Source organism: Mobula hypostoma, chromosome 5 (genome assembly GCF_963921235.1).
Source record: "Mobula hypostoma chromosome 5, sMobHyp1.1, whole genome shotgun sequence".
Classification (NCBI taxonomy): domain Eukaryota; kingdom Metazoa; phylum Chordata; class Chondrichthyes; order Myliobatiformes; family Myliobatidae; genus Mobula; species Mobula hypostoma.
The window spans coordinates 197391433-197403990 of NC_086101.1; the positions used below are offsets into that span (position 1 = coordinate 197391433).

Consider the following 12558-nt stretch of genomic DNA (forward strand, 5'->3'; position numbering starts at 1 on the left):
GCTGCAGAGTGTGAGGGGATGGACAGGATTGGAGGGAGAGGATTTACAGTGAGGCTGCAGTGTGTGAGGGGATGGACAGGATTGGAGGGAGAGGGCGGTAGGTGAGGCTGCAGAGTGTGAGGGAATGGACAGGATTGGAGGGAGAGGGTTTACAGTGAGGGTGCAGTGAGTGTGAGGGGATGGACAGGGTTGGAGGGAGAGGGTTTACAGTGAGGGTGCAGTGGGTGTGAGGGGATGGACTGGATTGGAGGGAGAGGGTTTACAGTGAGGCTGCAGAGTGTGAGGGGATGGACAGGGTTGGAGGGAGAGGGTTTACAGTGAGGGTGCAGTGGGTGTGAGGGGATGGACTGGATTGGAGGGAGAGGGTTTACAGTGAGGCTGCAGAGTGTGAGGGGATGGACAGGGTTGGAGGGAGAGGGTTTACAGTGAGGCTGCAGAGTGTGAGGGGATGGACAGGGTTGGAGGGAGAGGGTTTACAGTGAGGGTGCAGTGGGTGTGAGGGGATGGACAGGGTTGGAGGGAGAGGGTTTACAGTGAGGGTGCAGTGGGTGTGAGGGGATGGACAGGGTTGGAGGGAGAGGGTTTACAGTGAGGGTGCAGTGAGTGTGAGGGGATGGAGAGGGTTGGAGGGAGAGGGTTTACAGTGAGGGTGCAGTGGGTGTGAGGGGATGGACAGGGTTGGAGGGAGAGGGTTTACAGTGAGGGTGCAGTGGGTAAGAGTCTGGAACTGACCCCTTCACTCCTCAGCGCCACGGACTGCGTGACCGTTTCATCCTGACGCAGTTGCCGCTGTCGCACACCCTGGCTGACTTCTGGGCACTTGTCTACGACCAAAACAGTACCTCCATCGTGAATCTGAATTGCCTGAAAGGACTCGACGAGGTGAGCTGAGCACATCCTCTTGTCCCCTCACCTGGCAGCCCTCTCCCTCGACCTTCCCCTCCACCTGCACTATGCTGTGGACTCCCTACCCCCCCCCATCGCCTTCTCAGTTCCCCCATGGCCCTCCCCTTTGCCCCAGATTGTGGGTTGGATGGGAGGGATCCTCTGTGCTTCAGGCCCTTTGTGTACAATGCTCACAACATGGAGGCAGGGAGATGCCAGTGAACCTCCAGCTGCTTTTACTGTTCCCTGTCGGGTCTCGTGGTCTGATGCCTTGCAGCCTCAATACCACTCAACAATGCAGCCAGACGGGGCAATCTCAATGGTCCTCCTGTAGAAAGCTGGTAGACGAGGGGTGGGGAGACTTGCAGGTACAGTATCAGTCTCCTCAGAATGTGTAGACTTTGCCATGCCTTCTTGACTAGTGAAGGGGTGTTGTGCGACCAAGTCAGATCATCCATTATGTGCACACCAAAGAACCTGTGCAATAGGGAGTGGTCGACTCATGCCTTCCTGAAGACTACAGTCATCTCTTTCGTCCTGTCCATGCTGTGACAAGAATCACCCCTTGTACTGATGATCAGGGAGACTCAGAGAGAATCTGTAAATACCAACAAGTACCTTTATTGTCTCAACAGAAGAACATGTGAATTTACACAACTGAATACCTGTGTGCACATCTGCTATGTTTTCCTGACCTTCAGTGACCAGTCAAAGAACAAAAACGATAATACCAGTTAAAAAGGAGTGTCGGCTGCTGGCTACATGTTCCTCATCATCCCGTTTCAAATCTCCACGTGTCCATAGGGCTCTTCATATCCGTGATAGTTGTTCCACAGAATCATCTCTGCCATCACACTTAAACCATTCCTTACAATTCAAATGTTACAACCAGTGTCATTTCCCACAGCTCATGTGCTGACCTTTCACACCTTGTTATTGGCTCTGCTCCAGGTCAGCGTGCATGTATTGCCTTTTTCCCAGCAAGTGACAATCGGTAATTGATGGCTGTTTATTCTCAATCAGCAGCAGGCTTGAATCACGCAGAACAGATAGAAACCCCAGCTGTCACAAACCTGCATGTAATACCCACCAAAGAACACCTCACAAGTAATTTCTTGCAACGCACAACATGCTGGAGGAACCCAGCAGCGTCTGTGGAAAAATGTACAGTTGATGTTTTGGGCTGAGAACATTCATCAGGATTGGAAAGGAAGATGAGTCGATTTAAAAGCTGGGGGAGGGGACAAAGAAACACGAGGTGATGGGTGAAACCGCAAGGGGGAGAAGTGAAGTGAAGAGCTGGGAAATTGTTTGGTGAAGGAGGTACGACACAATACAAAGGGGGGGTCTGATCGGAGAGGACAGAAGGAAGAAAAGGGGGAGGAGAAACCAGAGGGAGGCGATGAGCAGGCAAAGAGATATTCCGTCTGGGTAGCCTCCAACCTGAGGGCATGAACGCGATGAGGCCACACTCAGGCTGGAGGAATAACACCTTGTATTCCGTCCGAATAGCCTCCAACCGGAGGGCATGAACCTCGATTTCTCAAACTTCCAGTAATGGCCCCCTTTACACCATTCCCCATTCCCCATTCCCCTTTTCCCTTGCTCTCACCTTCTCTCCTTGCCTGCCCATCGGCTCCCTCTGGTGCTCCTTCCCCCTTTTCTTTCTTCCACGGCCTTCTGTCCTCTCCTGTCAGACTCCCCCTTCTCCAGCCCTGTATCTCTCACCAATCAACTTCCCAGCTCTTCACTGCATCCCTCCCCCTCCTGGTTTCACCGATCCCCTTGTGTTTCTCTCTCCCCTCCCCACCTTTTAAATCTACTCCTCTTTCCTTCTTTCTCCAGTCCTATCGAAAGATCTCAGCCTGAAATGCCGACTGTACTTTTTTCCGTAGATGCTGCTTGGCCTGCTGAGTTCCTCCAGCATTTTGTGTGTGTTGCTTGGATTTCAGCACCTGCAGATTTTCTCTCGTTTGTGAAAAATAATTTCTTGTTTGGAAATGATCCTGAATCCAGCAGATTACCTCAGGCATCATTGTGTCCACTTTTAAACACTGATCAAAACAAGTGACTTTAACCAGACATCCCACCTCTCCCGGAAGTTCCGGGAGTCTCCTGCATATTAATAGTGGCTCCCTGATGCCCGCAAATTATATACAATATCACGGAAATCAATTTTTTTGAGAGCGAGAGCAAGCAAGTGAGAGAACGAGACAGAAAGCGAGAACGCGCGAGCGAGAGTGCTTGAGAGCGCGCAAGTGACGAGAGAGCAAGAGAGAAAGCGAGAGCGCGCGAGCAACCACAAGAGAGAGTGAGAGCGAGCGAGAGAGAAAGCAAGCGAGAGCGCGCGAGCGAGAGAGACAGCAAGCGAGAACGCGCGAGCGAGAGAGACAGCAAGCGAGAACGCGCGAGCGAGAGTGCTTGAGAGCGCGCAAGCAACGAGAGAACGAGCGAGAGAGAAAGCAAGCGAGAGTGCTCGAGAGAGAGCGCGCCATGGCAGAGTGTTCCAAACAAAATATAAAACGTACGTCAGCCCAGACTACACTAAGGTGTACCCCTGCCTAATAGGGGTCAAAATAATGACAGTGTTGTTCGCTGCACTGTTTGCAACAGTGACTTTTCTATTGCCCATGGTGGGTTAAGACTGTAAAAGACATGTTGAGGTGAGTTTAACAGGTGTCATTCGTTCATTAGCATAGCTAACGTTATTTAAACTGGCTGGCTGCTAAGGAGCTACTCTATTGCAGACATCCCACCTCTCCCGGAAGTCTCCCACAAATTGATGGTGCTACCTCCCTGAAATGAGTTTTTGCAGGGTGGGATGCCTGCTTTAACTCACATAATGGAGAACACAGTGCCCCTTGATAAAGTCGGCAGCCTCCACCTCTTCTCTCTTGGCAAAGACAAAGGCAATCAGTCTGTCTGTTTGCACTGTCCTCGATTCATCCGAATTCACTGATCTGCAGACTGTAGTTCTTTCTGGCCAGTATCTCTCTCCTGTAGATCCAAAGATATTTATCTGAGGATCGCCATCCTCCTCTATTCTATTGACTACTCAGAGACTGCCATGAACCCCTGCAGGAGTGTGACACTTACACCGGTGTTGTCTCTCGGGGTCTGAGGAAGACTAAACATTGTGTAGTCATCTGTGGTGTGGCTTCGGAGGCCGAAGTCCGAAGCAGACATGTGGTTGCAGGTTGGACGTGGAATGGTGGTTGTTAGAACAGGTGCACACACAGCTTTGTGGTGTTGGTCCCGTGCTGCTGATTTCGGTCATCCTCAAAGTCAGATGCAGCTTTTCCGGTCGGCGCGCCACAGAGCCCTGTCGGCTGCGGACTCCTCAAGTTGCCGAGGCTGGAGGTCTGCCCATTTGATGTACGATTTCAGATTGTCTTTGAATCTTTTTTTGGGGCGGCCCTGATTGCGCCTGCCATGCTCAAGCTCACCGTAGAGCAGCTGCCTGGGGATTCTTGTTTCACCCATGTAGATTATATGGCCAGTCCAGCGTAGCTGGGCCTGGAGGATCCTTGCCACAGTGCTTGTGCTGTTGGCTCTGTCAAGGACTTCCTGGTTGGTGATTCGGTCCTGCCATCGAATCCTCATTATCGACCGCAGAGAGCGCATGTGAAACTGCTCCAGCTGTTTGATGTGCCTGCGGTACAGGGTCCAGGTTTCACAGCCGTACAGGAGAGAGGTGAGGACCACAGCCTTGTACACCTTGAGCCTGTTTGAAAGCTGAATGTCCTTGTGCTCCAGAACTTTGACACGGACTTTCCCGAGTGCCTGGCTGGCTTTCTGAATCCTTGTTATGATCTCTTTGTCAAGGGATCCGTCACTGGAGATGGTGCTTTCCAGATACTTGAAGCTCTCCACGTTCTTCAGGACAGTGCCATCGATGGTGATGCATGGCTGAGGAGGGTGACTGTTTGGCACAGGTTGTAGGAGAACTTCTGTCTTACCGAGGCTGATTGTCAGGCCGAACAGCTTTGAGGCTGCGGAGAACTTGTCGACAATCGTCTGCAGGTGGTTCTCCTGGTGGGCCACGAGGGCACAGTCATCAGCAAACAGGGCTTCAGTGATGAGCCTCCTCAACATTTTGGTCTTTGCAGCAAGGCATCTCAAGTCAAACATCGATCCGTCTAGGCGATATCTTATGTAAATACCCAGGTCTAGGTCCTTAACAGCATGCTTTAGCACTTAGGTGAAGAAGAAGTTGAAGAGCACTGGTGCTAGAACGCACCCTTGCTTCACACCATTTGAGATGTTGAAAGTCTCAGATGGGGAACCATCTGAGAACACTTCTCCTGTCATGCCATCGTGGAGCAGGCGGATGAGTGTAGTGAGTATCTGCGGGCAGCCAAGCTTTCTAAGGATGATCCACAGCACGTTTCTGTTGACTGCGTCAAACGCCTTCGTCAGATCAATGAGACAAAGTATAATGTCATGTTCAGTTCCAGGCACTTCTCCTGTATCTGTCTCACTGCGAAGATCATAGCGACAGTGCTGCGTTCGGAACGAAAGCCGCATTGCGACTTGGGAAGGTTCTCTTCTGATGCTGTTGGAATCAGTCTGTTGAGGATGATGCGGGCGAGGATTTTTCCGGCAATGGAAAGTACTGAGATGCCTCTGTAGTTCCTGCAGTCGGTCCTTGAACCTTTATTTTTGTAGAGGGTGATTATCTTTGTGTCTCTGAGGTCAGGAGGCATCTCCTCTTCTTCCCAAATGCTAGTCAGGGTGCTGTGATTCCTTGCTGAGTGCCTTGTACAGTTCAGCAGGTATTCCACCCGTGCCGGGCGCTTTGCCACTGCTGATCTGCGTGATACCCTCCTTGACTTCATCTATCGAGGGAGGATCATCTAGTTCCTCGTGAATAGGCTGTTGGGGGATTTGGTCCAGAGCAGACTGGTCGACCGATGAAGGGTGGTTCAGGAGCTGGCTGAAATGCTCTTTCCATCTGTGTTGGATGCTCTCTTTGTCCTTTAGCAGTGTGGATCCATCAGCAGACAACGGTGGAGATGAGCCAGATCTTGAGGGGCCGAAGATCATCTTGATGGAGTTGAAGAGCAGCTTCGAGTTGTTGATGTTGGCGCAGTGTTGCACCTCTTCAGCTTGCCTATCCCACCACAGGTTGTGCATATTGCGAATTTCCTGTGGGGCATGGGCCTGAAGGGACTTGAACTGCTCTTTTTTGGGAATGGAGTTTGGGTTGTTTTGCCACTCCATGAATGCTTTGTTCTTCCTGGCCAGGAGATCTTTGATGGCACTGTCATTCTCGTCGAAATAATCTTGGTGGTTCCAGTCCTTGGGGCCAAGGACTGATTTTGCTGTCTCCGTCACCACCTCTCTAAACCGATTCCACTTCTGGGTTGGCCCACCAGTTAGTGGTCCGTTGGCAGACAGCTTCTCATCAAGGGTGGTCTGGAACTTGCGAAGATACAGCGGCTCTTGGAGTCTGGCGGTGTTAAAAGCTGTTCTGATGAATTTAGGGTGCTTGGGATGGTAGGGAGCAATACGTAGCTTCAATGTGGTGTGGTCAAGCCTGTGGTCAGTCCAGCACTCTGCTCCTTGCATGGCTCTGGTGATGAGGGCATCCCAGATATCTCGGTGACATACTGTAACGTAGTTGATCATGTGCCAATGTTTGGATCTTGGGTGCATCCATGTTGTCTTGTACTTGTTCGCCAGCCTGAACACTGTGTTTGTGATGAGGAGGTCGTATTCTGCACATTTGCTAAGGAGCAAGAGGCCGTTGCTGTTCAGATTGCCAATACCGTGTTTGTCTCGAACCACTTCCCAGTGACTGTGATTGCAGCCTACTCAGGCATTGAAGTCACCAAGCAGGATTAGTTTGTTGTTGGCAGGGACTGAGCACTGAACAGAGCTGAGGTTGGCGTAGAACTGTTCAATGGTCTCATATTTGCTGGTCATGGTGGGGGCAGAAGCGCTGATGACTGTTGCATGACATTTGTGGCTGAGGGGCAGACGTAGCCACATAAGCCTTTCATTGATTCCCATGGGCAGGTCAGAGAGTTGTTTCAGGAAGATGGACTTGACTATAAATCCAACTCCATGAATCCTCTCTTCATCTTGCGCTTTTCCCTTCCAAAAGAAACTGTTCTTCCAGAACCATTCCAGAATCCAGTGATTCTTGAAAGACCATTACTAATGCCATCAGAATCTCTTCAGCTACCTCTTTCAGAACCCTGGGGTGTACGCCCATCTAGTCCAGGTGACTTATCTACCTTCAGACCTTTCAGTTTCCTAAGAACCTTCTCTCTAGTTATGGTAACTTCACACACTTCATGTCGCCTGATATCTGAAACTTCCACCATACTGCTAGTCCCTCCCACAGTGCAGAGTGATGCAAAATACTTATTCAGTTTGTCTGTTGTTTCCTTGTCCCTCATTACTACCTCTTCAGCATCGTTTTCTAGTGATCTGATATCTATTCTCTCCTCTCTTTTACACTTTATGTATCAGAAAAAACTTTAGGTATCCTCTTAATTATTATTGGCTAGCTTATTTTCATATTCCATTTTTTTTATCTTCTTAGTGACTTTTTCCATTGCTTTTAAAAAAACTTCCAGTCCTCTAACCTCCCAATAATTTTTGCTCTATTATGTGCCCTCTCTTTAGCTTTTATGTTGGCTTTGACTTTGACCATAAGACATAGGAGCAGAATTAGGCCATTCAGCCCATCGAGTCTGCTTGGCCATTCCATCATGGCTGATCCTGGATCCCACTCAACCCCATACACCTGCCTTCTCACCATATCCTTTGATACCCTGACCGATCAGGAAATTATCAACTTCCACCTTAAGTATATGCACGAACTTGGCCACCACCGCAGTCTGAGGCAGAGCATTCCACAGATTCACTACTCTCTGGCTAAAAAAATTCTTTCTTACCTCTGTTCTAAAGGGTTGCCCCTCAATTTTGAGGCTGTGCCCTCTAGTTCTGGATACCCCACACCATGTCTCCACTTCCACCGTCTCATCATTTCAACATTTCGTAGATTTCAATGAGATCCCCACACATTCTTCTAAATTATGGTGAGTACAGGCCCTAAACTGCCAAATGCTCCTCGTATATTAACCCATTCATTCCCAGAATCATCCTCGTGAACCTCAAATGGATTCTCTCCAGTGACAACACATCCTTTCTGAGATATGAGGCCCAAAACTGTTGACAATACCTCAGTGCAGTTTGATTAGTACCTTATAAAGCATTATCTCCTTGCTTGTATATTCTGTTCCCCTTGAAATAATTGCCAACATTGCATTTGCCTTTTTTACCACAGATTCAGCCTGTAAATTAATCTGGGAGTCTTGCACGAGGACTCCTAGGTCCCTCTGCACCCCTGATGTTTGAACCTTCTCCCCATTTACATAATAGTCCATACGATTGTTCCTTTTACCAAAATGCATTATCATACATTTCCCAACACTGTATTCCATCTGCCACTTTTTTGCCCATTCTTCCAATTTGTCTGTGCTGCAATTGCATGGCTTCCTCAGCACTTCCTACCCCTCCACCTATCTTCGTACCATCTGCAAACTTTGCCAAAAAGCCATCAATTCCATTGTGCATCAAATTGTAAATAGACTGTGTCTGGCTTCCCAGTTCTTCTGTATCTAAAGTACTGATCTTTGAAAACCTTGATGCATAATATGCTTTCACTAATTCTAATAGTCCTCTCTTCTTTCAATTTTTGACTGACTTAAGCTCACTCCTGCTTCATTGTCTCCAAAGAAAATGAGTAAATAACTGTCTTGTTGTAGACGAGTAACCATTCTGGCACCATTATTTGAGTTAGATTAAAGATCACCTGCACTTAGTGGTAGACTAGCACCAAAGCAACAAATGTTCTCCATATCTTCTAACACTACTCCTACCCCCTTTTGTGCTCAAGTCAAGTCAATTCTCACTACATTTAGGGTTTGGTGTAACTCCAGCTACTTGAAGTTGTAGGATATTCCCATCATATTAAATTAAATCTGTAACACACAAGTGTAATTTCTGTTCTTATTTTCAGACTCAATAATAAATTATTTTAAGTCCATATTTTCTATATGTTTTCTAGCCCATCCAAGCCAGACTGCCAATGTTTTTTGTTCTACTAAATTTCATTTCAGGACAGGGAACATAGGAACCTGTATGTTTTCCCTTTTCTTTATTTTCATGATAAAACTCGGCAGATTCTGAGACTGAGAGAATGGAAAAATTCCTCCTTAGTCAAATCTGTCACCATCTACTTGGAACATCTGTTCCAACCTCAAACCTTCCAGATCAGGAATTTCATGCACATAAATCGTCAAGGCTCCGAAATCAGGACCATCACGTACATCGATTGTTACGTGCCGATGGTGATAACATTCCTGTTTCTCCCCCACCAATTTCAACTGGGTGATGTGGTACCAGCCAATTTTACCTGGAGAAATCCATACCCTGTATGCTGATGGACTTGCTTTGTCCATAATTTCACATTACCCTGCAAACTTGGTTTAGCAAAACGAGGTGGGTTAGTGTATGCTAATCATTGCTTAATCCTGGACTAATTCCATGGGACTCACTTTTCAGTCAAAGGAGACTTTACTCTGTTGTTTTTTCTTTCCTAGTTGATGGGCCTCCTTCACAATCTCTACCAATTATTTTACCCAATTTTCTGACACAATCCTATCTTTTTGGGTTCTAACAAGCCTAATCTTCACAACTCCTCCAACCCTCTTCTGTTTCTTCTGGTCAGCAGTTGATGATGCCACTGTATTCGTTACTATCATCTGTACACAAAGCAAAACAACCTGCCCTGTTGTTCCATCGTTTTGGCAATCACTTTTTTAATGTTCCGTTCATCCTTTCCACAATTCCACTAGACTGCAGTCCAATCTCTACTTGATCCCTAAAAGTGCCATGACATCCTGAATTATGTGGGCTGCAGAATGTGTGTCTCAATCTAATTCTATACTCTGAGGTAATTTTCAGTGAGTATAAACTCCTTTCCAATAAGATTTTTGCAGCGGCTTTGGCCTTGTTGTCTCAATCGGGAAAGCTTCCACCCACTTGGTGAAAGTATCTACCACGACAAGAATGTATTTGTACCCTCCTAGAGTGGGTGGCAAAGATCCATAGAACATAGAACATGGAAATCTACAGCACAGTACAGGCCCTTTGGCCCACAATGTTGTGCCGACCATGTCACTTAATCTAGAAACTGCCTAGAATTTCCCTAGTGCATAGTCCCAAATTTTCTAGGCTCCATGTACCTATCCAGGAGTCTCTTAAAAGACCCTATCATATCCACCTCCACCACCATCACCAGCAGCCCATTCCATGCACTCAGTACTCTGTGCATAAAAAACTTACCCAACATCTCCTCTGTACCTACTTCCGCTACTTCCAAGCACCTTAAAACTGTGCCCTCTCGTGTTAGCCATTTCAGCCCTGGGGAAAAGCCTCTGACTATCCACACGATCAATGCCTCTCATCATCTTATACACCTCTATCAGGTCACCTCTCATCCTCTGTTGCTCCAAGGAGAAAAGGCCAAGTTCACTCAACCTATTCTCATAAGGCATGCATGCTCTCCAATCCAGGCAACATCCAGGCGATATCTGGGATCGAGTTCTCAGTATTTTCAAGAGGGAGGGTGAGCAGCCAGATGTCGTGGTCCATGTAGGGACCAATGACATGGATAGGAAGGAGGAGGAAGTCCTGCAAAGAGAGTTTAGGGAGTTAGGTGCAGAGTTGAAGGACAGGACCTCCAGGGTTGCAATCTCAAGATTGCTACCCATGCCACATGCTAGGGAGGCTAGAAATAGGAAGATAATGTGCTAAATACGTGGCTAAGGAGTTGGTGCAGGAGGGAGGGCTTCATGTTTCTGGACAATTGGGCTTTGTTCCAGGGAAGGTGAGACCTGTTCCGATGGGACGAGTTACACCTGAACTGGAGGGGGACTAACATCCTTGCGGGAAGGTTTGCTAGTGCTGCTCCGGGGGGTTTAAACTAGATTTGCAGGGGGAGGGGAACCACAGTGTTAGAGCAGATAGTGAGGTGGAGGAGGATAAAGGTCATCTGAGAACTGCTAATATAGTGTATGGAGTAAAGCCAGATCTAACATATAAAGAGGCTTTGAGGAAAGAGAAGCAGAATAAAGGGTATAAAGGTAGTAAGGTAGAAGGGCTAAAGTGCGGGTACTTCAATGCAAGAAGCATCAGGAACAAAGGTGATGAACTGAGAGCTTGGATACATACGTGGAATTATGATGTAGTGGCCATTACAGAGACTTGGCTGCACCAGGGCAGGAATGGATTCTCAATATTCCTGGATTTCAGTGCTTTAAAAGGGATGGGGGGGGAGGGGAGGAGGGGTGGCATTACTGGTCAAGGATACTATTACAGCTACAGAAAGGGTGGGTAATGTAGCAGGATCCTCTTTTGAGTCAGTATGGGTGGAAGTCAGGAACAGGAAGGGAGCAGTTACTCTACTGGGGGTATTCTATAGGCCCCCTGGTAGCAGCAGAGATACAGAGGAGCAGACTGGGAGGCAGATTTTGGAAAGGTGCCAAAATAACCGGGTTGTTATCATGGGTGACTTTAACTTCCCTAATACTGATTGGCACCTGATTAGTTCCAAGGGTTTAGATGGGGCAGAGTTTGTTAAATGTGACCAGGACGGATTCCTGTCACAGTATGTTGACAGGCTGACCGGGGGAATGCCATACTAGATCTAGTATTAGGTAACGAACTGGGTCAGGTCACAGATCTCTCAGTGGGTGAGCATCTGGGGGACAGTAACCACCACTCCCTGGCCTTTAACATTATCATGGAAAAGGATAGAATCAGAGAGGACAGGAAAATATTTAATTGGGGAAGGGCAAATTATGAGGTTACAAGGCTAGAACTTGCGAGTGTGAATTGGGATGATGTTTTTGCAGGGAAATGTACTATGGACATGTGGTTGATGTTTAGAGATCTCTTGCAGGATGTTAGGGATAAATTTGTCCCAGTGAGGAAGATAAAGAATGGTAGGGTGAAGGAACCATGGGTGACAAGTGAGGTGGAAAATCTAATCAGGTGGAAGAAGGTAGCATACATGAGGTTTAGGAAGCAAGGATCAGATGGGTCTATTGAGGAATATAGGGAAGCAAGAAAGGAGCTTGAGAAGGGGCTGAGAAGAGCAAGAAGGGGGCATGAGAAGGCCCAGGCGAGTAGGGTAAAGGAAAACCCCAAGGCATTCTTCAATTATATGAAGAACAAAAGGATGACAGGAGTGAAGGTAGGACCGATTAGAGATAAAGGTGGGAAGATGTGCCCGGAGGCTGTGGAAGTGAGCGAGGTTCTCAATGAATGCTTCTCTTCGGTATTCACCAATGAGAGGGAACTTGATGATGGTGAGGACAATATGAGTGAGGTTGATGTTCTGGAGGATGTTCATATTAAGGGAGAGGAGGTGTTGGAGTTGTTAAAATACATTAGGACGGATAAGTCCCCAGGGCCTGACGGAATATTCCCCAGGCTGCTCCACGAGGTGAGGGAAGAGATTGCTGAGCCTCTGGCCAGGATCTTTATGTCCTCGTTGTCCACGGGAATGGTACTGGAGGATTGGAGGGAGGCTAATGTTGTCCCCTTGTTCAAAAAAGGTAGTAGGGATAGTCCGGGTAATTATAGACCAGT

The 12558-nt window shown here is 47.8% G+C and overlaps 1 protein-coding gene across 2 annotated transcripts in view; it reads left to right on the top strand.

The window, feature by feature from the left end:
• LOC134347274 (receptor-type tyrosine-protein phosphatase alpha-like) overlaps nt 1-12558 on the top strand; it is a 192945-nt gene that overhangs the window by 148462 nt on the left and 31925 nt on the right. For both annotated transcript variants that reach the window (XM_063049658.1, XM_063049659.1), the window contains exon 22: nt 748-882. In XM_063049658.1, the coding sequence (XP_062905728.1) occupies nt 748-882 (135 nt within the window). The remainder of the gene's footprint in view (nt 1-747; nt 883-12558) is intronic.